The following is a 24,778-nucleotide window of genomic DNA, read 5'->3' on the forward strand; positions in this document are numbered from 1 at the left end:
ACCAGCATGGTTGGGTTCAGTAACATTCTTTATTCCTTCTTTTTTTATATTTTTTAAAGTTTTTAGGCAGATGGCATCCAGTGAACGGTGCTCCCTCCTTCCACTCTTTGCTGCTCTTTTATTGGAGCAGCGCCAGCTGCCGGCTGGTTGCCAATCAGCCAGCTGCTCTGGCTGATTGGCAACCAGCCGGCAGCCAAGGCCAATTATAGACCCCGCCCCCACAGCTGCTGCAATCATCACTAAAGTAAATATATATCAATCCAAACAGACAGAGCTGCAAGCAGGATCTGAACCTGAGCAGATGTCCTCATGGGTCGATGCCTGTTGATTCCAGAGACGGTTCTCCTGGTCTTGTGATTGATTAGCCATCAGGACTCCAGTAAACCACATGGGCCCAGTACCAGCCAAAGCCCGCCCCTCCATTCTGGAGAGGTTTTGAGAAGAAGTAAAACAAAGTGTGAGTGAATGTGACGGGCCTGGGAATCTTGACAGCGTGGCATCTGGAAGGTGTTGAGGGCTCCTTCCATCAGAAGCCAACACATGGTCCACATCAGCCAGGTTCTGTGTGATCTGGCCCCGCCGTGGCTCTGGGCTCTGGGTCCTCCACATGTGAGCAGCTCAATAAAAATGCTGCACACTGACGGTTACTTCCACTCTCCAACATGCAGACTGGAAATACAGGTTTCCATGGCTTAGTGATGTGCTTCTGCTTGGGTAGTTCCGTATTACTAGCAAGAGGACTGGACATGGACATGGAGCGGACTACAGCCACGTCTCAGGTGAGGGACGCATCGCAGAGCATTTGGGTTGGATACAGCATGATGTGCTATAATTATGATGTGTTAAGTCATCCGTCTATCTCAAGTTATTTGCCAGGAACTTGCACCATTTATCAGATTTCCCACCCTGATAGTACATGAGTTTGTGCTTTTTATGGTCAATTATCTCTACTTGTATGTATTATTTCTTATTTAGTCTAATTCAGCTGTGATTATTCCAGAAAGCCGTCCGCCAGGCCCCGTCTCTGTGTGCTGGTGAGCAGGAGTACGTTCACCAGAGGAAACGAGTGGTTCTGCAGTCGCTCCGCCGCCTGGCCGTCAACTGTACTGCAGTAAGAAAGACGCCTGCCCCCTGTGGTGATGGCCTGTCTCTTTCCTTTGGTTCCTTCAGCAGAGACAACAGTTACTTTGGAGTGGCTCATGTTCTTCTTCACATGTTTCATATATGACGACTTTTCTTTTCATAAATCAAATGTCTTTCATCTGCTTGACTTTTATGAGCACTGTAGACACCACCTTGAATGAGTAGTACTCTAGTACATCTTCAAGTCATGTGAGCAAGATAGGAGAAATTATCATATAATCACAACAAGTAGATTCGCATTCATTAAAACCACCTTCTGTTTTTTAACGTGGATGGATTATTAGGTCATAAACAAAAGGCCTGATGTGTACACACATGAAGACATGTTGTAGTCACTTATCAGCAGCAACGTTAACTTCCACGGCTGAAGGAGAGTTGGTCCAAAGGCTCGGTGACTGGATCACACGCCCAGCTGCGTTCTGCCGTCGTCGTTCCTTCAACACATGGACGTGGCCATGCAGCAGCAGGCCAGCCACAACGTCTGCAGTGGATTCAGTGGAGGCTTTAGCCCCGCCTCTCAGGGGAGAGCTGCTGTCCGCATGTTCAGCTGCACTGGGGCCTGCTGGACCGCTGCCCGCCCCCAGGGGGCGCTCGAGGACATACACATGGCGTTTCTCCAGACTGACAACAAAGCCATGCGCGTCCAGCTCTTTACGTTGCACCACTCATGCTTCAGTGTGTAGATGCCTTGCTCGTGGCCTGCAGTAGCCTCACAAGGCATCGCACTGCAGGGGCATCGCCACGGCTCCAGACTTCATCAGGTCCAGGCGGTCTCTCCCTCGGGGCCTCAGGCTGCCTCTCTCTCTTGCTCAGCTCTTCATCCACTGGCCCCACCACTCTTCATCCACTGGCCCCACCACTCTTCATCCACTGGCCCCACCACTCTTCATCCACTGGCCCCACCACTCTTCATCCACTGGCCCCACCACACTCTTCATCCACTGGCCCCACCACACTTCATCCACTGGCCCCACCACACTCTTCATCCACTGGCCCCACCACTCTTCATCCACTGGCCCCACCACACTCTTCATCCACTGGCCCCACCACTCTTCATCCACCCGCCCACCACACTCTTCATCCACCGCCCCACCACTCTTCATCCACCGGCCCCACCACACTCTTCATCCACCGGCCCCACCACACTCTTCATCCACCGGTCCCACCACACTCTTCATCCACTGGCCCCACCACACTCTTCATCCACCGGCCCCACCACACTCTTCATCCACTGGCCCCACCACACTCTTCATCCACCGGCCCCACCACTCTTCATCCACTGGCCCCACCACACTCTTCATCCACTGGCCCCACCACTCTTCATCCACTGGCCCCACCACACTCTTCATCCACTGGCCCCACCACTCTTCATCCACTGGCCCCACCACACTCTTCATCCACTGGCCCCACCACACTCTTCATCCACTGGCCCCACCACTCTTCATCCACTGGCCCCACCACACTCTTCATCCACTGGCCCCACCACACTTCATCCACTGGCCCCACCACACTCTTCATCCACTGGCCCCACCACTCTTCATCCACTGGCCCCACCACACTCTTCATCCACTGGCCCCACCACTCTTCATCCACCGGCCCCACCACACTCTTCATCCACCGGCCCCACCACACTCTTCATCCACCGGCCCCACCACACTCTTCATCCACCGGCCCCACCACACTCTTCATCCACCGGTCCCACCACACTCTTCATCCACTGGCCCCACCACACTCTTCATCCACCGGCCCCACCACACTCTTCATCCACCGGCCCCACCACACTCTTCATCCACCGGCCCCACCACACTCTTCATCCACTGGCCCCACCACACTCTTCATCCACTGGCCCCACCACTCTTCATCCACTGGCCCCACCACACTCTTCATCCACTGGCCCCACCACACTCTTCATCCACCGGCCCCACCACACTCTTCATCCACCGGCCCCACCACACTCTTCATCCACCGGTCCCACCACACTCTTCATCCACTGGCCCCACCACCCTTCATCCACCGCCCCACACTCTTCATCCACCGCCCCACCACACTCTTCATCCACTGGCCCCACCACTCTTCATCCACTGGCCCACCACTCTTCATCCACTGGCCCCACCACACTTTCATCCACTGGCCCCACCACACTCTTCATCCACTGGCCCCACCACACTCTTCATCCACCGCCCCACCACACTCTTCATCCACCGCCCCACCACTCTTCATCCACTGGCCCCACCACACTCTTCATCCACCCCCACCACACTCTTCATCCACCACCACTCTTCATCCACCACACTCTTCATCCACCGGCCCACCACACTCTTCATCCACCCCCACCACTCTTCATCCACCGCCCCACCACACTCTTCATCCACTGGCCCCACCACACTCTTCATCCACTGGCCCCACCACACTCTTCATCCACTGTCCCCACCACACATTTCATCCACTGGCCCCCCCACACTCTTCATCCACTGGCCCCACCACACTTTCATCCACCGCCCCACCACACTTCATCCACCGCCCCACCACACTTTCATCCACCCCCACCACTCTTCATCCACCGCCCCACCACACTCTTCATCCACCGGCCCCACCACACTCTTCATCCACCGGCCCCACCACACTCTTCATCCACTGGCCCCACCACACTTCATCCACTGGCCCCACCACACTCTTCATCCACTGGCCCCACCACACTCTTCATCCACTGGCCCCACCACACTCTTCATCCACCGGCCCCACCACACTCTTCATCCACCGGCCCCACCACACTCTTCATCCACCGGCCCCACCACACTCTTCATCCACCGGCCCCACCACACTCTTCATCCACCGGCCCCACCACACTCTTCATCCACCGGCCCCACCACACTCTTCATCCACCGTCCTTCACACCGTCCACTGATTCTAGATCTGCTGTGGACAGAAGCTAGAGACACTTCAAAGGACTCGACACATTCACACTGACAGCTGTACAGAGATGACACGCTCAGCGACTTACCGGCTGTTATACCGGTCCACCTTACAGGCTGTTATACTGGTCCACCTTACAGGCTGTTATACTGGTCCATGTTACAGGCTGTTATACTGGTCCACCTTACAGGCTGTTATACTGGTCCACCTTACAGGCTGTTATACTGGTCCACCTTACAGGCTGTTATACTGGTCCATGTTACAGGCTGTTATACTGGTCCACCTTACAGGCTGTTATACTGGTCCACCTTACAGGCTGTTATACTGGTCCACCTTACAGGCTGTTATACTGGTCCATGATACAGGCTGTTATACTGGTCCATGTTACAGGCTGTTATACTGGTCCACCTTACAGGCTGTTATACTGGTCCACCTTACCGGCTGTTATACTGGTCCACCTTACCGGCTGTTATACTGGTCCACCTTACAGGCTGTTATACTGGCCCACCTTACAGGCTGTTATACTGGTCCACGTTACAGGCTGTTATACTGGTCCACCTTACCGGCTGTTATACTGGTCCACCTTACCGGCTGTTATACTGGTCCACCTTACAGGCTGTTATACTGGTCCACGTTACAGGCTGTTATACTGGCCCACGTTACAGGCTGTTATACTGGCCCACCTTACAGGCTGTTATACTGGCCCACCTTACAGGCTGTTATACTGGTCCACCTTACAGGCTGTTATACTGGCCCACCTTACAGGCTGTTATACTGGTCCACCTTACAGGCTGTTATATTGGTCCACCTTACAGGCTGTTATACTGGTCCACCTTACCGGCTGTTATACTGGTCCACCTTACAGGCTGTTATACTGGCCCACCTTACAGGCTGTTATACTGGCCCACCTTACAGGCTGTTATACTGGTCCACCTTACAGGCTGTTATACTGGCCCACCTTACAGGCTGTTATACTGGTCCACCTTACAGGCTGTTATACTGGCCCACCTTACAGGCTGTTATACTGGTCCACCTTACAGGCTGTTATACTGGTCCACCTTACCGGCTGTTATATTGGTCCACGTTACAGGCTGTTATACCGGTCCACCTTACAGGCTGTTATATTGGTCCACCTTACAGGCTGTTATACTGGTCCACCTTACAGGCTGTTATACTGGCCCACCTTACAGGCTGTTATACTGGCCCACCTTACCGGCTGTTATACTGGTCCACCTTACAGGCTGTTATACTGGCCCACCTTACAGGCTGTTATACTGGTCCACGTTACAGGCTGTTATACTGGCCCACCTTACAGGCTGTTATACTGGTCCACCTTACAGGCTGTTATACTGGTCCACCTTACAGGCTGTTATACTGGCCCACCTTACAGGCTGTTATACTGGACCATGTTACAGGCTGTTATATTGGTCCACCTTACAGGCTGTTATACTGGCCCACCTTACAGGCTGTTATACTGGTCCACCTTACAGGCTGTTATACTGGTCCACCTTACCGGCTGTTATACTGGCCCACCTTACCGGCTGTTATACTGGTCCACCTTACAGGCTGTTATACTGGCCCACCTTACAGGCTGTTATACTGGTCCACATTACAGGCTGTTATACTGGTCCACCTTACAGGCTGTTATACTGGTCCACCTTACCGGCTGTTATACTGGTCCACCTTACCGGCTGTTATACTGGCCCACCTTACAGGCTGTTATACTGGTCCACCTTACAGGCTGTTATACTGGTCCACCTTACAGGCTGTTATACTGGACCACCTTACAGGCTGTTATACTGGTCCACCTTACAGGCTGTTATACTGGTCCACCTTACAGGCTGTTATACTGGTCCATGATACAGGCTGTTATACTGGTCCACCTTACAGGCTGTTATACTGGTCCACCTTACAGGCTGTTATACTGGTCCACCTTACAGGCTGTTATACTGGTCCATGTTACAGGCTGTTATACTGGTCCATGTTACAGGCTGTTATACTGGTCCACCTTACAGGCTGTTATACTGGTCCATGTTACAGGCTGTTATACTGGTCCATGTTACAGGCTGTTATACTGGTCCACCTTACAGGCTGTTATACTGGCCTACATACATATCCAAACCAAGTTGAGGTGCATGTACATACGCTGGAGGACTCGCCGGTGAAAACAAGTGAACATCTGTTTGCTGCCTGTTGACGCCCGTCCTGACGTTTGGCCTCACTTGCTTCTCAAAGACAAGAATTACAGCGCCGGTCACGCAAAAGCCGCTACGCCCCCTGTTGGCAAAGGATAGTATTGCCCTACAACTGCTCTAGTTGAACGTAGGTTTTAAGTCCCAAAGCATTTTCCGTTATAAGAACCAGAAGACGATGGTCAGTGGAAGTGTAAGTAATAAAAAGTAATACAATAATACAATCAGAATTCTGCAAATAATTGTTTCCCTGAAAATGTCCTGGGTACCACAGATGTCTACAGGTTTCTACAGCAACGCCTAATAACCTCATAAATAACCCTTACAGTAAAGGTTGTAAAATAATAATAAGATTTAAAATTCACCGTCTCTCCTTCCTGTTTGCAATTAGGATTCTGTTCCCCACATCGCTCTGCTGGCCTCTGGAGGGGGTCAGAGGGCAGCTGTGGGTCTGGTGGGTTCCCTCTACCAGATGGAGAAGGAAGGCCTGTTGGACTGTTTGCTCTACCTGGGCGGAGTCTCTGGGTCCACATGGTAACAACATTCACACTTTACCATCAACACACATGCTTGTCTTCAATTAGATTCTGATTATTTTGTATAGCCAACAATTACAACTTTGCCTCAGAGGGCATTACAATCTGTTCACTGACATCCCTGACCTTTGACCTCACATCGGATCAGGAACAACTCCCAAGAAATAGAAAACAACTTTCAGGGTAGAAAAACGAAAGAAACGTTTTAGAGAGCAACAGAGGAGGATCAATAGATGTCATGTGATCAGATGAACAATAGATGCCAGGTGAACAATAGATGTCATGTGACCAGATGAACAATAGATGTGACCATATGAACAATAGAGGTCATGTGACTAGATGAACAATAGATGTGACTAGATGAACAATAGATGTCATGTGACCAGGTGAGCAATAGATGTCATGTGACCAGGTGAACAATAGATGTCATGTGACTAGATGAACAATAGATGTCATGTGACCAGGTGAGCAATAGATGTCATGTGACTAGATGAACAATAGATGTCATGTGACTAGACGAACAATAGATGTCATGTGACTAGACGAACAATAGATGTCATGTGACTAGATGAAGGTCATGTGACTAGATGAACAATAGATGTGGCCAGATGAACAATAGATGTCATGTGACCAGATGAACAATGGATGTCATGTGATCAGATGAACAATAGATGTGACTAGATGAACAATAGATGTGACTAGATGAACAATAGATGTCATGTGACCAGATGATCAATAGATGTCATGTGACCAGATGAACAATAGATGTCATGTGACCAGATGAACAATAGATGTCATGTGACTAGATGAACAATAGATGTCATGAGACCAGATGAACAATAGATGTCATGTGACTAGATGAACAATAGATGTCATGTGACCAGATGAACAATAGATGTCATGTGACCAGATGAACAATAGATGTCATGTGACTAGATGAACAATAGATGTCATGTGACCAGATGAACAATAGATGTCATGTGACCAGATGAACAATAGATGTCATGTGACCAGATGAACAATATATGTCATGTGACCAGATGAACAATAGATGTCATGTGACCAGATGAACAATAGATGTCATGTGACCAGATGAACAATAGATGTGACCATATGAACAATAGAGGTCATGTGACTAGATGAACAATAGATGTGACTAGATGAACAATAGATGTCATGTGACCAGGTGAGCAATAGATGTCATGTGACCAGGTGAACAATAGATGTCATGTGACTAGATGAACAATAGATGTCATGTGACCAGGTGAGCAATAGATGTCATGTGACTAGATGAACAATAGATGTCATGTGACTAGACGAACAATAGATGTCATGAGACCAGATGAACAATAGATGTCATGTGACTAGATGAAGGTCATGTGACTAGATGAACAATAGATGTGGCCAGATGAACAATAGATGTCATGTGACCAGATGAACAATGGATGTCATGTGATCAGATGAACAATAGATGTGACTAGATGAACAATAGATGTGACTAGATGAACAATAGATGTCATGTGACCAGATGATCAATAGATGTCATGTGACCAGATGAACAATAGATGTCATGTGACCAGATGAACAATAGATGTCATGTGACTAGATGAACAATAGATGTCATGAGACCAGATGAACAATAGATGTCATGTGACTAGATGAACAATAGATGTCATGTGACCAGGTGAACAATAGATGTCATGTGACCAGGTGAACAATAGATGTCATGTGACCAGATGATCAATAGATGTCATGTGACTAGATGAACAATAGATGTGACTAGATGAACAATAGAGGTCATGTGACCATATGAACAATAGATGTCATGTGACTAGATGAACAATAGATGTCATGTGACCAGATGAACAATAGATGTCATGTGACCAGGTGAACAATAGATGAACAATAGATGTCATGTGACTAGATGAACAATAGATGTGACCAGGTGAACAATAGATGTCATGTGACCAGATGAACAATAGATGTCATGTGACTAGATGAACAATAGATGTCATGTGACCAGGTGAACAATAGATGTCATGTGACCAGATGATCAATAGATGTGACTAGATGAACAATAGAGGTCATGTGACCAGATGAACAATAGATGTCATGTGACCAGATGAACAATAGATGTCATGTGACCAGGTGAACAATAGATGTCATGTGACCAGATGATCAATAGATGTCATGTGACTAGATGAACAATAGATGTGACTAGATGAACAATAGAGGTCATGTGACTAGATGAACAATAGATGTCATGTGACCAGATGAACAATAGATGTCATGTGACCAGATGAACAATAGATGTCATGTGACTAGATGAACAATAGATGTCATGTGACCAGGTGAACAATAGATGTCATGTGACTAGATGAACAATAGATGTCATGTGACCAGGTGAACAATAGATGTCATGTGACAAGATGAACAATAGATGTCATGTGACTAGATGAACAATATATGTCATGTGACTAGATGAACAATAGATGTCATGTGACCAGGTGAACAATAGATGTCATGTGACCAGGTGAACAATAGATGTCATGTGACAAGATGAACAATAGATGTCATGTGACCAGGTGAACAATAGATGTCATGTGACCAGGTGAACAATAGATGTCATGTGACCAAATGAACAATAGATGTGACCATGTGAACAATAGATGTGACCAGATGAACAATAGAGGTCATGTGACTAGATGAACAATAGATGTGACTAGATGAACAATAGATGTCATGTGACCAGATGAACAATAGATGTCATGTGACTAGATGAACAATAGATGTGACCAGATGAACAATAGATGTCATGTGACCAGATGAACAATAGATGTCATGTGACTAGATGAACAATAGATGTGACTAGATGAACAATAGATGTCATGTGACCAGATGATCAATAGATGTCATGTGACTTGATGAACAATAGAGGTCATGTGACTAGATGAAAAATAGATGTGACTAGATGAACAATAGATGTCATGTGACCAGGTGAACAATAGATGTCATGTGACCAGGTGAACAATAGATGTCATGTGACCAGATGAACAATAGATGTGACTAGATGAACAATAGATGTCATGTGACTAGATGAACAATAGATGTGACTAGATGAACAATAGATGTCATGTGACCAGGTGAACAATAGATGTCATGTGACCAGGTGAACAATAGATGTCATGTGACCAGATGAACAATAGAGGTCATGTGACTAGATGAACAATAGATGTGACTAGATGAACAATAGATGTCATGTGACCAGATGAACAATTGATGTCATGTGACCAGATGAACAATAGATGTGACTAGATGAACAATAGATGTCATGTGACCATATGAACAATAGATGTCATGTGACTAGATGAACAATAGATGTCATGTGACCAGATGAACAATAGATGTCATGTGACCAGATGAACAATAGATGTGACTAGATGAACAATAGATGTCATGTGACCATATGAACAATAGATGTCATGTGACCAGGTGAACAATAGATGTCATGTGACAAGATGAACAATAGATGTCATGTGACTAGATGAACAATATATGTCATGTGACTAGATGAACAATAGATGTCATGTGACCAGGTGAACAATAGATGTCATGTGACCAGGTGAACAATAGATGTCATGTGACCAGATGAACAATAGAGGTCATGTGACTAGATGAACAATAGATGTGACTAGATGAACAATAGATGTCATGTGACCATATGAACAATAGATGTCATGTGACTAGATGAACAATAGATGTCATGTGACCAGATGAACAATAGATGTCATGTGACCAGGTGAACAATAGATGTCATGTGACCAGATGAACAATAGATGTCATGTGACTAGATGATCAATAGATGTCATGTGACCAGATGAACAATAGATGTCATGTGACCAGGTGAACAATAGATGTCACGTGACCAGATGAACAATAGATGTCATGTGACTAGATGAACAATAGATGTCACGTGACCAGATGAACAATAGATGTCATGTGACTAGATGACCAATAGATGTCATGTGACCAGGTGAACAATAGATGTCATGTGACCAGATGAACAATAGATGTCATGTGACTAGATGTCATGTGACCAGATGAACAATAGATGTCATAAAGCTCTGACCGGGTCCAATCCACCTGGAGCCTCATCTCTGGACATCGGGCAGGAACAGCTTGGTGATTGCAATAGTTCAGTCAGGAAGTCTCATCCTGACTGAGGTCTCCTCTGGCAGGTCCATGTCCTCCGTGTACAGTGACCCGGAGTGGAGCATCAACATCGACGCCACGGTGGCCAGGCTGTCGGGCCCCGGGGTGGAGCTGGAGGCGGTGTTGGCCTGGTTGGGTGAGAGGGCGAAGGAGGAGAACTTCTCCCTCACCGATATCTGGGGGGTCTTCACCTCGGCTGGCATCATGAAACAGGTACCAGGGCCACCACCTCCTCACGGACATCCCCATCCAGAAGCCCAACAGACTCTCCGTAACATCCAGTCCATCTGCCCCTCATCCCTGTCTCACTGAAACACTCTCCACCCTCCAGCCCTCGTGTAGCCCCTCCCCCACAGACCTCGGAACTGGTCCAAACTGGTCCATTGTACTAAATGGACCAAACAGTGATTCTCAAACTTCTTTTGTCTCCTCACTTTGGAGGCAGGAACATGTTCATGTCCCAACAACTTAAATAATGTTCTTGCTGAATCTGATTTGAACCGTGTTGCTCATCTGTGTTCAAATAACGGAATCAAGAAACTGCAATCACTTTCAAGTAAACCAGATTGCTCCATCAGACACGATACAATGTGCAATCTCTTTGTTAAAACAATGGAAACAAAGTTGTCTGTGCACAGAATGACTATGTGGCTGCAAGTGACCCGTTTAATGACCCGGTGAACTAGTGTTACACTGCATTTCTTTTAGAAGAAGAAAACGTGAAACTTGTGCAAAACAGAAAGTAACCTGCGGTGTGATGTAAACATTTACACAGAAATACAGACATGGCCTTGGATTCTGAATGAGTTTCATGTTCGTCTGCTTTGTGTTTGCGTGACGTTCTCAAGACATTCCTTGAGCAGTGGATTAAGCCCTGTGACCTCACAGGAACACACCGACACCACAGCGGTCAGCTCACTCACACTGATGGACAGTCGCTCACACATGATGACTCTTCCTCTCTCGACAAAAACTAACATGAGACCATCTCCAATCAACTGGCCACCTGGACTCCACCTGGACTCCACCTGGACTCCACCTGGACTCCACCTGGACTCCACCTAGACTCCACCTGGACTATACCTGGACTCCACCTGGACTCCACCTGGACTCCACCTAGACTCCACCTGGACTATACCTGGACTCCACCTGGACTCCACCTAGACTCCACCTGGACTCCACCTAGACTCCACCTGGACTATACCTGGACTCCACCTGGACTCCACCTGGACTCCACCTAGACTCCACCTGGACTATACCTGGACTCCACCTGGACTCCACCTGGACTCCACCTGGACTCCACCTAGATGCCACCTGGACTCCACCTGGACTCCACCTGGACTCCACCTGGACTATACCTGGACTCCACCTAGACTATACCTGGACTATACCTGGACTCCACCTGGACTCCACCTGGACTATACCTGGACTCCACCTAGACTATACCTGGACTATACCTGGACTCCACCTAGACTCCACCTGGACTCCACCTATACTCCACCTGGACTCCACCTGGACTCCACCTAGACTATACCTGGACTCCACCTGGACTCCACCTGGACTCCACCTGGACTCCACCTGGACTCCACCTGGACTATACCTGGACTCCACCTGGACTCCACCTAGACTATACCTGGACTCCACCTGGACTATACCTGGACTATACCTGGACTCCACCTGGACGAACCTGCTTCACATCTCAGCTCAGAAACCAAAGTCACAATGACCTCCTCCTCTGATGACCACTCCCTCTGCAACCTCCTCCCACTGGACCTTTGACAGCATCAATGATTGTTCTTATTGTCTTCCATCAGATGGACCTACGGCATCTTTCAGATGAGGCCAGCAGGAACACCACCAACCCGTACCCCATCTACAGCGCCATCGAGAAGCACTGCTTCTCCTCCGGTCCCATCGAAGGTACTGGTCCACATGCACGGGTCACACTGGGTCCTGAGGCAGCTGTCGGACCCTTCACATCGCCTGTTGTTGGGCCAAGACACCCCTTAGCTTTGTGAAAAGGCGACATCTGGGCGGAGTCTTCTTCACGCCTGTATGACATGGCCTCTGTGACTGACTGCAGCTCGTCTCCCCAGGCCAGTGGTTCGAGGTGAGCCCTCACGAGGCCGGCTTCACCGAGCTGGGCCTCTTCGTTGAAACGTCTCTCCTGGGCAGCAAATTCAAGAGCGGAGAGCTGTTGGAGGAAACGCCTGAGATGGATATGGTCAAACTCCAAGGTCAGAGTCCCCTGTATTGGCCAATGGTGTGTGTGCCCGTATAAGGACGGCTCCCTTTGATGTACCTCCACATAGAAACAGCTAGGAGCCAGGACAACACATAGACGGGGCTTACGTACACTGGTGAAAATAAAATAGGTATTTTTATTTGAAAGAAATAGCGTCCTGGTTGCATGTCCCTTCAGAGCGTATTTCCCATTGGTTTATGGTTCATGTGTGTCCATAAGGGTCCTCATGACTGTCCATTGGCATTGTCTCCATGGTGCCGACACACGCTTTGAAAACATTTGTTCGGCAAAGTAATGCTTTATATTTGGTTCTTAGAGAACCAGTCTATGGCAGGAGGCTTCTGTTGAGATAACAGCCATATAATACCTTCATATCCACGGCGATGTTCTTCTTCACTCCTTTTGTGCAGAGCAGTCTATTCTTTGTCTATCTGTGTTTTCCTTGTTCCTATTGACACTGATCATCATGTAATGTTGTAGTTATTGCATCATTACATAACATCTGATGACCTCATTGATTCCAACATACAGCACAACAAATATTTGGGTACAATAAATACAATATTTTTAAGAAAGATATAAGTTGAGTCTTAAAGCTACACCAGTCAGTATCATATCAACAATATATGACTATTTATGATTATGTCAGCCGAGTGAACCATAGAACCTCTGGTGTGTGCTTCAGTGACCGACTGAAACTCTCTGCCTTTGCTTCACAGAAAACCGATAATATATCTGCAAGTATTTAAGTATTAAATGTACCATAACATTAGTCACAGTGTGTGTTTAAACCGTGCAGGTGTTCTGGGCTGTGCGTTGGCTCATGAGGACACGATGAAGGAGTTCATCCCTCCCTGGCTGAATGGTAAACACAGTTTGACATTATTACATACTAAAGATATTTAAAGACACAGCAGGGATGAATCTAATGCCGTGTGTGTGTGTCAGTGGCTGGGCAGAGAGACAGTGCTGCTGAAGAGTACCTGCGTGTATACAGTGGCCTTCATAAGCTCGTGGCCCTGACCAGAAGCACCGTGAAGGATCCGACTGCCCTGTCTTACCTCGGAGAGCTGCAGCAAATACTCGAAGGTGGGAGTCGTGACGAAGGCCCCGCTCACATCCTCCAGATAACATGGATCCAGCTGCTGCTTCACAGCTAAAGATGGCCTGAAGAAATGCCATCAGTCATCATGACCTTCCCATCTGAACGGGTTTTGGTCTGTGATGAAACGTCCAGGCGGACTCAGAATGCCGATGTCCTTCCACTCGATGCTTCTCTTTTCCAGACCAGATGAAGCGCAGTGAGTCGGCGTGGCTGGAGCCCAAAAGTGTGGAGGAAAGAAAACGTCTTTCTCAGCTGCTGCGTACCGAGCTGCTGACGGCCGTCGAGACCTGGAGCGAGAGTCTGGAGGCCGGAGCGTTCCGGACACAGGGTCAGCGTCGGCAGATGCACGTCCAGACGGCTCCAACAAACCCATTTTAACAAGAGGTCTGTTTCTCACCAGTCTCTCTACTTACTACGAAGGTTCTTCCCAAGATTATAGCGTGGGAGTGGGGAACAACCAGCAACTTTCTCTACCAATACCAAGGTGAGCGACAGAGCCCTTCATCAATAGTTTCTATTACCTTTGGTAAAAACGCTACTTTGTTTATCTTTAAAAAACGGAATCCATCCGCTTATCTGGGATCGGGTCACAGTGGAACTGACCAGGCTTCCCTCTGTTTGAGGGATCCCCAGGCCAGCGTGTTCTGGGTCTTTCCCGGGGTCTCCTCTCAGTTTTGGCGTGGCCAAACAAACTTGAGTGGGAGGCCCCAAGGAGGCGTCCTGAAGATGACCGCTCCATCTCAGCGGACTCCTTTTCGACAGTCGAGTAGCGCCTTAACTTTAGGTTGTCTCCCGATGTCTGAGCTTCTTTCCGTTTCCCTGAGGCACACCAGCTACGGAGGAAACCCATTTTGTGATCCGCCCGGTCCACTGCAGCCGCACCGATCTGCCTGTCCACCCCGCGCCATCTCAGTCACCAACAGGACCGGTGATGCAGGGCAGCCCTGGCCGAGGCCAACACCCACGGGAACGTGTCTGACTGAATGCCAAGAATACAAACGCAGCTCCTACTGCATTCGTACAGGGACCGGATTGCCTGTTGCAATGCACCCCATACTCCCGCAGCACCCCCCACAAAACTCCAGAGGGAACCGGTCAAAAGTCTTCTCCAAGTCCATAAAACACATGGAGATGGGTTGGATAAAAAAAGCCTCCTGTAGTCTTGCGAGGGTAAAGAGTTGGTCTACTGTTCCAGGACACAATCCACACTGCTCCTCTTGAATCTGAGGTTCCACTCCTCTCAGCACTCTGGCATAAGCTTTCCCCGGAGGCTGAGTAGTGAGAGACCACGATAGTTCGATCACACTCGACGGCCCCCCTTCTTGAAAATGGGATCTACCACCCCGGTCTGCCAGTCCATGGGAGCATTCCCGACCCCCCAATGTCCAGCACCTGCAGCATCACAGGGCAGCTCCCGTCCAGCCCGGCGCCACCAAGGGGCTTTTTGACAAGCTCAGCGGCCTCCGCCAGGGTTCATGGGGGCGACGCCCACCAGGTCTTCAGTCGCTGCCTCCTGTTCAGGCGATATGTTGGTTTGATTTAGGAGTCCGTCAAAGTGCTCTTCCCCCCCCGACGAGGTCCCCAGCTCCAAACGAGCCGTGAGCCACCAGGCCTGACGGCCTCCTTCTGCAGCATGCGGCAACAGGCACTGACTACCTTTGCCACAGCTCCTATCGCCTGAGTCTACATGAGTCTTTGAACAGGTCCACTCTGTCTCCAGGTCCCCAGCCTCCCTCTGGATGTGTGAGGTTCATCCGGAGGTGTTGAAGACCTCCTGGACCGGGTCCTCCACCAGACGGTCCCAGTTCACTCCACGTTGGGCTTCCAGGTCTTCGTAGCCGACTCCATCTGGTCCACTCGGCACCAGCTGGTGGTCACCAGCTCTGCTCCTCTCTGAGTGTCCGAGACACACGGGTCACAAGTCCATCATGATCTCCGGCCCAAGGTGTTCTGGTACCAGGTCCACTCATGAGCCCCCTTGGTTCTGGGCAAACCGTGTTCAGCACAAGTCAATCAGCGAGATAGCACCCAACTCTATCTAGCCGTTACCGCTCCACCTCCTTCCCCGCTCGCGAGGAGACGCTCCAGGTCCCTGGAGCTCGTCCATGCTGCCGGCGGTCGGCTCACACAGCTCCCTGCCCGGCCCGCCGCCCGGTCCACAGAGCACTCGACCCGATGCTTGACCCTGTGGGGGTTATTAGTAGATCATAAAGATTCATACTATTAAATTTAATATTTGGGAAAATCTGTTTTTCCATTTCCTTGTGGCCGTAAAGTGTTAAAGCTGTGGAGGCACGCATTCAGTGTGTCACAACCATCGAGAGGCAGTGAGTGCGTTGCAGAATGAACCATCGGCGCTGCAGGACGAGCGACACACACACACACACACACACACACATGGAGCAGGAGAGCTGCTGTGAGGAATGGAAGGTGCTTGATTCCCTGTCTGTGTTGTTATGCCAAAGTAGCACAGCGCGTGTTCTGATTGGTTAGTGCCGGTGAAGTGAAGGGACCGCTTGGATCCACTGAAGTAATGATGACCTTGAACTGTCCTGAACCCGAGGGCTTCTTACCCTTTGGTTGTCAACATATTCAAAGCATCTTGTTCACGATGTGTATTGGAAGGTGTTCATTGTGTCGAGCCAACAGACCTGAAGCTCAGCCACCAATGTGACTCACGTTAGTGCTCCATGTCTCTGGATGAGTACTGATCCATTTGTCTTTTCTTTAATCATGGAAATTGTGACATGAAAAAACATTGTTACATTATTTGTGAATGCTTTACAATATTGAAGGAGATACATACATGAAAACCAGTTTTCCTGAAATGTGTTTGAATTGAAAAATGATTACATTCTGTTGCCGGGCAGATTCAATGGTTCCAACTTGCCTTCGCGCTCAAGAAAGATTCCACCTCATAGACGCGGGGCTGCTGATGAACGTCGCCTACCCTCCATTCCTGGGAGAGAAGAGGGACATCGACCTCATCATCGCACCAGAGTACAGCGCTGGCAACGTGTTCGAGGTAGGCTTACTATTCTCTCTGTGTCCTTTTATAATGTTGTTGAGTACACAAGACATCCATTCTGAGTCTCGGTTCCAGAAGAGGGATCCCTCCTGAGTCGTTCTCACGGCCCTGATCAGATGCATTTCAGGTTGTAGTGGTGGTCGTAGTGGTGGTCGTAGTGGCGGTCGTAGTGGCGGTCGGGTCGTAGTGGCGGTCGGGTCGTAGTGGCGGTCGTAGTGGCGGTCGTAGTGGCGGTCGGGTCGTAGTGGCGGTCGGGTCGTAGTGGCGGTCGTAGTGGCGGTCGGGTCGTAGTGGCGGTCGGGTCGTAGTGGCGGTCGGGTCGTAGTGGCGGTCGTAGTGGCGGTCGTAGTGGCGGTCGGGTCGTAGTGGCGGTCGGGTCGTAGTGGCGGTCGTAGTGGCGGTCGGGTCGTAGTGGCGGTCGTAGTGGCGGTCGGGTTGTAATTGTTGCCAGTGCTATTACCGTCAGAGTTTCTCACTTCAAGCCAATGAAAGATATTTGTTGAATCCCATCGTGAAACAAACTGCTAAACCTGCTGAACAGTCAGTCGCTTCAGTTCAAACTTGTTCAGCTAACATCTGAACAAACGCATCAGCTGCATGATGCTTTCTTCTTGTAGTTCCTTCCTGACTCTATTCCCCTTTTTGAACAATGGAATGATTTTATTGGCTGATTAAAAGTGAAAGTTTCAACAACAAATGTGTTTCAAGATTCAAGATGTTTTATTTGTCACATACACACACAGGGTGTGCAGTGAAATGAAAGTGGCAATGCTCAGCAGGAATGTGCAAGGGCAACAAGTACACACTATTTACAATAAAAAACAACACAATATTTACAGTAAGTGTGTGTGTGTGTGTGTGTGCCTAAGAGGGCAGTTGTGTGGTCTATGTGGGGGTCCTGGTGAGGTCGGAGTTCACAGTCCTGATGGCCTGAGGAAAGAATCTCAGTCTCTCTGTTCTTGCAGCGTGACTACGGAGGCGCCTGCCTGACCGCAGCAGCTGAAACAGTCTGTTGTTGGGGTGGTGAGGATCCTTCATGATCCTGCCGGCTCTGGTTCTGCACCTCCTGGTGTACAAGTCCTGCAGGGTGGGGAGTGTAGTTCCAATAGTGCGCTCAGCCGAACGCACTACTCTCTGCAGAGCCTTCCTGTCCTGAGCGGAGCAGTTGCCAAACCAGGCTGTGATGCTTCCTGTCAGGACGCTCTCTACAGCTCCAGAGTAGAAGGACTGAAGGATCCTCTGGGAAACTTTAAATTTCCTCAGCTGCCTGAGGTGGTAGAGGCGCTGCCTTGCCTTTCTCACCAGAGTGTCTGTGTTTGTTGACCATGTCAGATCCTCGGTCATGGTTCCTATTTCAGCTTTCACTTAACTCCCAGATCACATGTCCACTCTCAATGTGGTCCCTGCAGAGCGAGAGCGTCAGCCCTGTGGAGCGCCTCGTGTGTGAAGTGGAGCGTGGAGCGTGTGAAGTGGAGCGCCTCGTTTGTGAAGCGTCTAGCGTGTGAAGTGGAGCGCCTCGTTTGTGAAGTGTCTAGCGTGTGAAGTGGAGCGTGGAGCGTGTGAAGTGGAGCGCCTCGTTTGTGAAGTGTCTAGCGTGTGAAGTGGAGCGTCTAGCGTGTGAAGTGGAGCGCCTCGTTTGTGAAGCGTCTAGCGTGTGAAGTGGAGCGTCTAGCGTGTGAAGTGGAGCGTGTGAAGTGGAGCGCCTCGTTTGTGAAGCGTCTAGCGTGTGAAGTGGAGCGCCTCGTTTGTGAAGTGTCTAGCGTGTGAAGTGGAGCGCCTCGTTTGTGAAGCGTCTAGCGTGTGAAGTGTCTAGCGTGTGAAGTGGAGCGTCTAGCGTGTGAAGTGGAGCGCCTCGTTTGTGAAGCGTCTAGCGTGTGAAGTGGAGCGTCTAGCGTGTGAAGTGGAGCGCCTCGTTTGTGAAGCGTCTAGCGTGTGAAGTGGAGCGTCTAGCGTGTGAAGTGGAGCGCCTCGTTTGTGAAGCGTCTAGCGTGTGAAGTGGAGCGCCTCGTTTGTGAAGCGTCTAGCGTGTGAAGTGGAGCGCCTCGTTTGTGAAGCGTCTAGGTGAAGTGGAGCGCCTCGTTTGTGAAGTGTCTAGCGTGTGAAGTGGAGCGCCTGTTTGTGAAGCGTCTAGCGTGTGAAGTGGAGCGCCTCGTTGAAGCGGCGTCAGCGGTGAAGTGGAGCGTCTAGCGTGTGAAGTGGAGCGCCTGTTTGTGAAGCGTCTGGCCCAGCGGTGAAGTGGAGCGTCTAGCGTGTGAAGTGGAGCGCCTGCGTTTGTGAAGCGCCTGGCGTGTGAAGTGGAGCGTCTAGCGTGTGAAGTGGAGCGCCTCGTTTGTGAAGTGTCTAGCGTGTGAAGTGGAGCGCCTCGTTTGTGAAGCGTCTAGCGTGTGAAGTGGAGCGTCTAGCGTGTGAAGTGGAGCGCCTCGTTTGTGAAGTGTCTAGCGTGTGGAGCGCCTCGTTTGTGAAGCGTCTAGCGTGTGAAGTGGAGCGTCTAGCGTGTGAAGTGGAGCGCCTCGTTTGTGAAGTGTCTAGCGTGTGAAGTGGAGCGCCTCGTTTGTGAAGTGTCTAGCGTGTGAAGTGGAGCGTCTAGCGTGTGAAGTGGAGCGCCTCGTTTGTGAACCATCTAGCGTGTGAAGTGGAGCGCCTCGTTTGTGAAGTGTCTAGCGTGTGAAGTGGAGCGTCTAGCGTGTGAAGTGGAGCGCCTCGTTTGTGAAGCATCTAGCGTGTGAAGTGGAGCGTCTAGCGTGTGAAGTGGAGCGCCTCGTTTGTGAAGTGTCTAGCGTGTGAAGTGGAGCGCCTCGTTTGTGAAGCATCTAGCGTGTGAAGTGGAGCGTCTAGCGTGTGAAGTGGAGCGCCTCGTTTGTGAAGTGTCTAGCGTGTGAAGTGGAGCGTCTAGCGTGTGAAGTGGAGCGCCTCGTTTGTGAAGTGTCTAGCGTGTGGAGCGTCTAGCGTGTGAAGTGGAGCGTCTAGCGTGTGAAGTGGAGCGCCTCGTTTGTGAAGCGTCTAGCGTGTGAAGTGGAGCGTCTAGCGTGTGAAGTGGAGCGCCTCGTTTGTGAAGTGTCTAGCGTGTGAAGTGGAGCGTCTAGCGTGTGAAGTGGAGCGTGTGACTCTGCGACGTCGAGGTTACGTTCACACATGCTCCCGTAGAGTCGACTCTACGACGTCTACGAAGTCAACACGTTTTGTTTGTTTTTTAATGGATGATAGGCTGACGGTCAGCCCACCGCGCATACAACGGCGCTAAGTGCAGCAGCAAAACGAACAAGCTAGTCAGCGAGTTACCTCCATTTATAAGCCCTCGCTTTTTTTTTAAGTAAAGAAAGCTTATGGTCATCAAAAATGAGTGAGGGAGCTGAATCAAGTAGTAAGAAGACAAAAACGTATCACTTTCACACGGAATGGGAGGTGGACTTTTTTTTCACGATGTCATTTTCAAAGTGCGTTTGCCTCATCTGCCGGGCTACCGTCGCAATACCAAAGAAGGGAAATTTGGAGAGGCATTTTTGGACTGTTCATAGAAAATACGACACCGACTTCCCGCTGAAAAGCGATCTTAGAAAGAAAAAGTTGAAGGAACTAAAATCCCAGTTGTCCGGTCAGCAGTCGTTGTTCACGCACCATAATTCAAAAGCGAAAGCCGCCACCGAAGCATCGTTCCGGGTGAGTCACGTCATCGTTAAAAACAAGAAGTCCTTCCAAGACGGAGAGATGGTAAAAGAGGCATTCGTTGAAGTAGCTGACTCATTGTTCCAAGACTTTGCAGTTGTCAAGAAGTAGAGTTCCACGGCGCTGTGAAACCATGGCTGAGGATGTAACCCAGCAAATGTGGAAGGACATCGGAGATTGTGAGTGTTTCCAGGTGTGCATTTTCATTCGTATGGTGTGTAGTGATATCACTGCAAAAGAGGAGCTATGAACAGTACTTCCCATGAAAGAACATACACGAGGAGAGGACGTATTTCAGTCGTTTAAAAACTTTATTGAGAAAACTCAGCTCCCAGTGTACAAATTGGTGTCTATCACCACGGATGGAGCACCCGCAATGGTTGGCCGCGTGAATGGCTTTATTGCCAAGTGCAGGCAGGACGATGCTTTCCCAGACTTCTTGAATTACCATTGCATAATCCACCAACAAGCGTTATGCGCTAAAATGCTCAACATGAAAGAGATCATGTGGCAATGAAGATTGCCTGTTCTATTCGAGCCAGATGTCTTCAAAGACGGTTATTCCGTGCACATCTGGAGAAGGCTGACTGTGACCACTCTGAGTTGTTGCTACATACTGACGTGAGATGGCTTAGTCGGGGGAAATTCCTGCAAAGATTTCGAGAGCTCTGTCCGGAGATTAAGGAGTTTTTCCGTGTAGCTGGACATGCAGAATACGAGCAACTAAATGATGGTCAGTGGCTGTTAGACTTGGCATTTTTAACCGATCTGACAAACATGTTGAGTGACCTTAATCTAGAGCTGCAAGGAAAAGACAAAACAGTGATCAATATGATCAGCTCAGTTAATGCTTTAAAACGAAAGATGAAACATATCTCCTCAAAGCTGCAGCGCCATGATTTGGCAAATTTCTGTAACCTGGAGTCCGAGCTGGTGATGCAAGGGAAGGCCTGTGTGCAGCGTGACGGTGCACGCTACACGGAGCAGATTGTCTGTCAGAGTTTGACAGACGCTTTCAAGACTTTTCTTTGCTCCAGCCAGTCGCTACATTCATGTGCTATCCTGTTCAGGAAGATGCTGATGTTGATTCACTCGCATCAAAAATTGCAACACTGTTTCAACTGAACTCTTCTAGAGTAGAAGATGAGATTTTGACTCTACAAGACGACATTGAGCTTAAGTCCAGAGCTCATGGACAGTTCTGGAACTTACTGACAGAGATAAAGTACCCCAACATGAGGAAATGTGCTACCTCCTTGACTGCTTTATTCGGCTCCACTTATTTATGTGAGTCAGCCTTTTCCCACATGAAGATGATTAAATCCAAGTCCCGTTCCACCATGACTGACTGTGCTTGAGGCTGGCTGTCAGCAGCTACTGTCCGGACTATGCATCCCTGGCTGATTCAATTCAGTGCAAGTCATCAAAGTAAACTTGGGTAATTTCAAAAAAATTTCAGTTAATTATGTTGTGTTGTGTAATATTGGCTCATGCGGTTATGCAAGGTATATCAACATGCATTATAGTCCTCAATATATTTGAAAATAAATATATGTTCCACATTTTTGTCGTGGGTAGATCATTTTGACTTGGTCATTTTTATGCTTAAAAAGTGTGAGCACCACTTCTCGGCTCCCCTGCTCGCTACCATAGAGCTCCGCTAAAAATCACTTGCGCTCACCACTTCTGGTAGATATCTTGGACTTGGTCATTTTATAAGTAGCTCGCATGCTGAGAAAGTGTGAGCAGCCCTGGTCTCGCGTGTGAAGCGGAGCGCCTCGCGTGTGAAGCGGAGCGCCTCGCGTGTGAAGCGGAGCGCCTCGCGTGTGAAGCGGAGCGCCTCTCCTGACTCCAGGGTCTTGGTTCCAGAGGATGAAGCGTAACTCAGGATGACGTTCCCTCTGCTCCTCCTCACAGACGCTGACTCTAGCCAGAGACTACGCGGCCGCGGTGAAGAAGCCGTTCCCAGAGATAGACGAGCACATGCTGGAGGAGAGGGAGTGGCCAAAGGACTGCTACGTGCTCGAGGGCAAAGGCAGCCAGCCGTCCATCATCTACATGCCGCTCTTTAACAGGAGGAACTGCAGAGGTCTGTTCCACACACACGACGTTCCTGACGGGCAACACCGCTCTGGATGAGAACAACCTACCATGAATATTTAATATTGTAGTGAAGCAAACAGACAAGAGATTTCCGACAGAGCCGCTAACGGACACAAAGACTACCTGAAAGCAAAATGAACTATGGCTGAAACTATTTTATAATAAACTTACAACTAAATCCTGTAACTTACTTCATGTTGTAGTAAGATGGATTCAAGGACCATGTTTTGTCTACAAGCAACAGAGAGACGCACATCCAGGTGTCGCCTGTGTCACGGGGGGGGGGGGGGCTCAGAGGAACCACAGGACTCGGCTGAAGGAACGCTAAACTCTTTGACTGGCAAAGCACTCCAAATAAAAACATGACGACATGTACAAAGACACTAATGAAGACCGAGGGAACGACTGGGGGCCACAGGGGACGGGAATGGAACCATCACCAGACATGTGGGACGGAACAGGGCCTGACACGGGCTACACTCCTGGAATGCTTTTCCTGGATTTGCATCATAAGGAATGTCAACAACAGCTACGAAACGATGCTCTTGGCAGACAATATGGCCGACACTCGCATACAACATTCAACATCGTCAACGCTCTGATGCTCTGTGGACACACGTGCGTGTCGCTCTACCTCCAGGCCGCCACATGCAGCCTTCTCACCTCAACACGGTCGTCCAGTGACGTGAGCTGGAGACGCATGGAGTTCTGCTTCGCATTATTGTTGGCCGTAAATGCAGAGCTGACAAAAGACCAGCGACAAGACGAGGACGAGAAGGAGATGACGAAACGGGGGACGCTCGTGAGGGGAAGACCAACAAGACGACACACAAGACACAAACGCACACAGGAGACATCAGCCGGAGGGAGGTCTCATTCCGTCTGCACTGCTGTTGTAGATGCAGAGGAGGTCAAAGAGAAGATGGAGAAGTTCTCCACCTTCCAGCTCCCCTTCAGCCAGGAGAAGATGGAGTTTGTCTTGGAGACGGCCAAAGACAACATCCGGAGCAACAGGGACGCTCTGCTGAGGGAGGTCCACAAGGCTGTGGCCCACCGCCACCAGAGGTGGGCCCGTCGGATGGGTGTGAGCTGGAGGCTCCGTGACTTTAAATCTAACATGTTCACTTTGCTTCTCCCTCCAGGAAGTCTGTGCTGCTCTAGATGAGAAGCAGACGCTCTGTGAGAGAACAACACGTCCACGTGTCCTCTTGTTGCGCTGCGTGTCCAGAAGGAACTGGGTCCTGATTCTTGGTTCCAACACCAGAGGCCTGGACCAGAAAGCAGGATCTGGGCTCAGCGAGGCTCCTCTGTTGGTTACTGACACCGACTACCGCAAATAAAAGATCACCTGTAAAACAAAGAAGACGGCTGTCAATCATTCTCCGATGTCTCCTCTGGAGCTGGCGGACCACAGTGTGTGTTCTGTTGAATCTTCTGGTGCAGATTCTTCTGCTGGGACTTGTTCCCTTATTCTTCCAGCTCTACATTTAAAATGAGCACATATAAGAATCTCATTTCCGTAAAGACGGTAGTGATGTCCTTCCTCCAGCATGAAGACCGAACCACTCTGCTTCATCCGTGTGGAGGACACACGTCTGAACATGGAACGCCTCGTGTCTGTTCACCACATTAAGACAT

At 49.4% G+C, this 24,778-nt stretch overlaps 1 protein-coding gene across 8 annotated transcripts; it reads left to right on the forward strand.

The window, feature by feature from the left end:
• The first annotated feature begins 576 nt into the window (after window positions 1–576).
• Window positions 577–24,503, forward strand: LOC130188979 (cytosolic phospholipase A2 beta-like). Of its 8 annotated transcripts, none has more exons than XM_056407563.1 (14): window positions 627–779; window positions 1,001–1,111; window positions 6,640–6,782; window positions 11,023–11,209; window positions 12,811–12,916; window positions 13,093–13,233; window positions 14,041–14,106; window positions 14,190–14,330; window positions 14,528–14,674; window positions 14,747–14,830; window positions 17,268–17,371; window positions 22,955–23,126; window positions 24,040–24,205; window positions 24,283–24,503. In XM_056407563.1, the coding sequence occupies exons 1-14, from the start codon at window positions 663–665 to the stop codon at window positions 24,299–24,301; spliced, it is 1,704 nt and encodes a 567-aa protein (XP_056263538.1). In that variant the 5' UTR covers window positions 627–662; the 3' UTR covers window positions 24,302–24,503. The 8 variants fall into 8 exon arrangements, with proteins under 8 accessions (XP_056263544.1, XP_056263539.1, XP_056263542.1 ...); XM_056407562.1 differs by having other exon boundaries at window positions 632–779; window positions 17,217–17,371; XM_056407569.1 differs by lacking the exon at window positions 22,955–23,126 and having other exon boundaries at window positions 577–779; window positions 14,767–14,830.
• The last annotated feature ends 275 nt before the right edge of the window (window positions 24,504–24,778 follow it).

Source organism: Pseudoliparis swirei, chromosome 23, assembly GCF_029220125.1.
Source record: "Pseudoliparis swirei isolate HS2019 ecotype Mariana Trench chromosome 23, NWPU_hadal_v1, whole genome shotgun sequence".
NCBI lineage: Eukaryota > Metazoa > Chordata > Actinopteri > Perciformes > Liparidae > Pseudoliparis > Pseudoliparis swirei.

Bases quoted from the DNA above. Each gene is read 5' to 3' on its own strand.
- LOC130188979 (XM_056407562.1), top strand. From the start codon at position 663: ATGCAGACTGGAAATACAGGTTTCCATGGCTTAGTGATGTGCTTCTGC. The intron at 1,112-6,639 runs GTAAGAAAGACG...GTTTGCAATTAG, and splicing joins TGGCCGTCAACTGTACTGCA to GATTCTGTTCCCCACATCGC. The intron at 6,783-11,022 runs GTAACAACATTC...CTCCTCTGGCAG, and splicing joins GGAGTCTCTGGGTCCACATG to GTCCATGTCCTCCGTGTACA.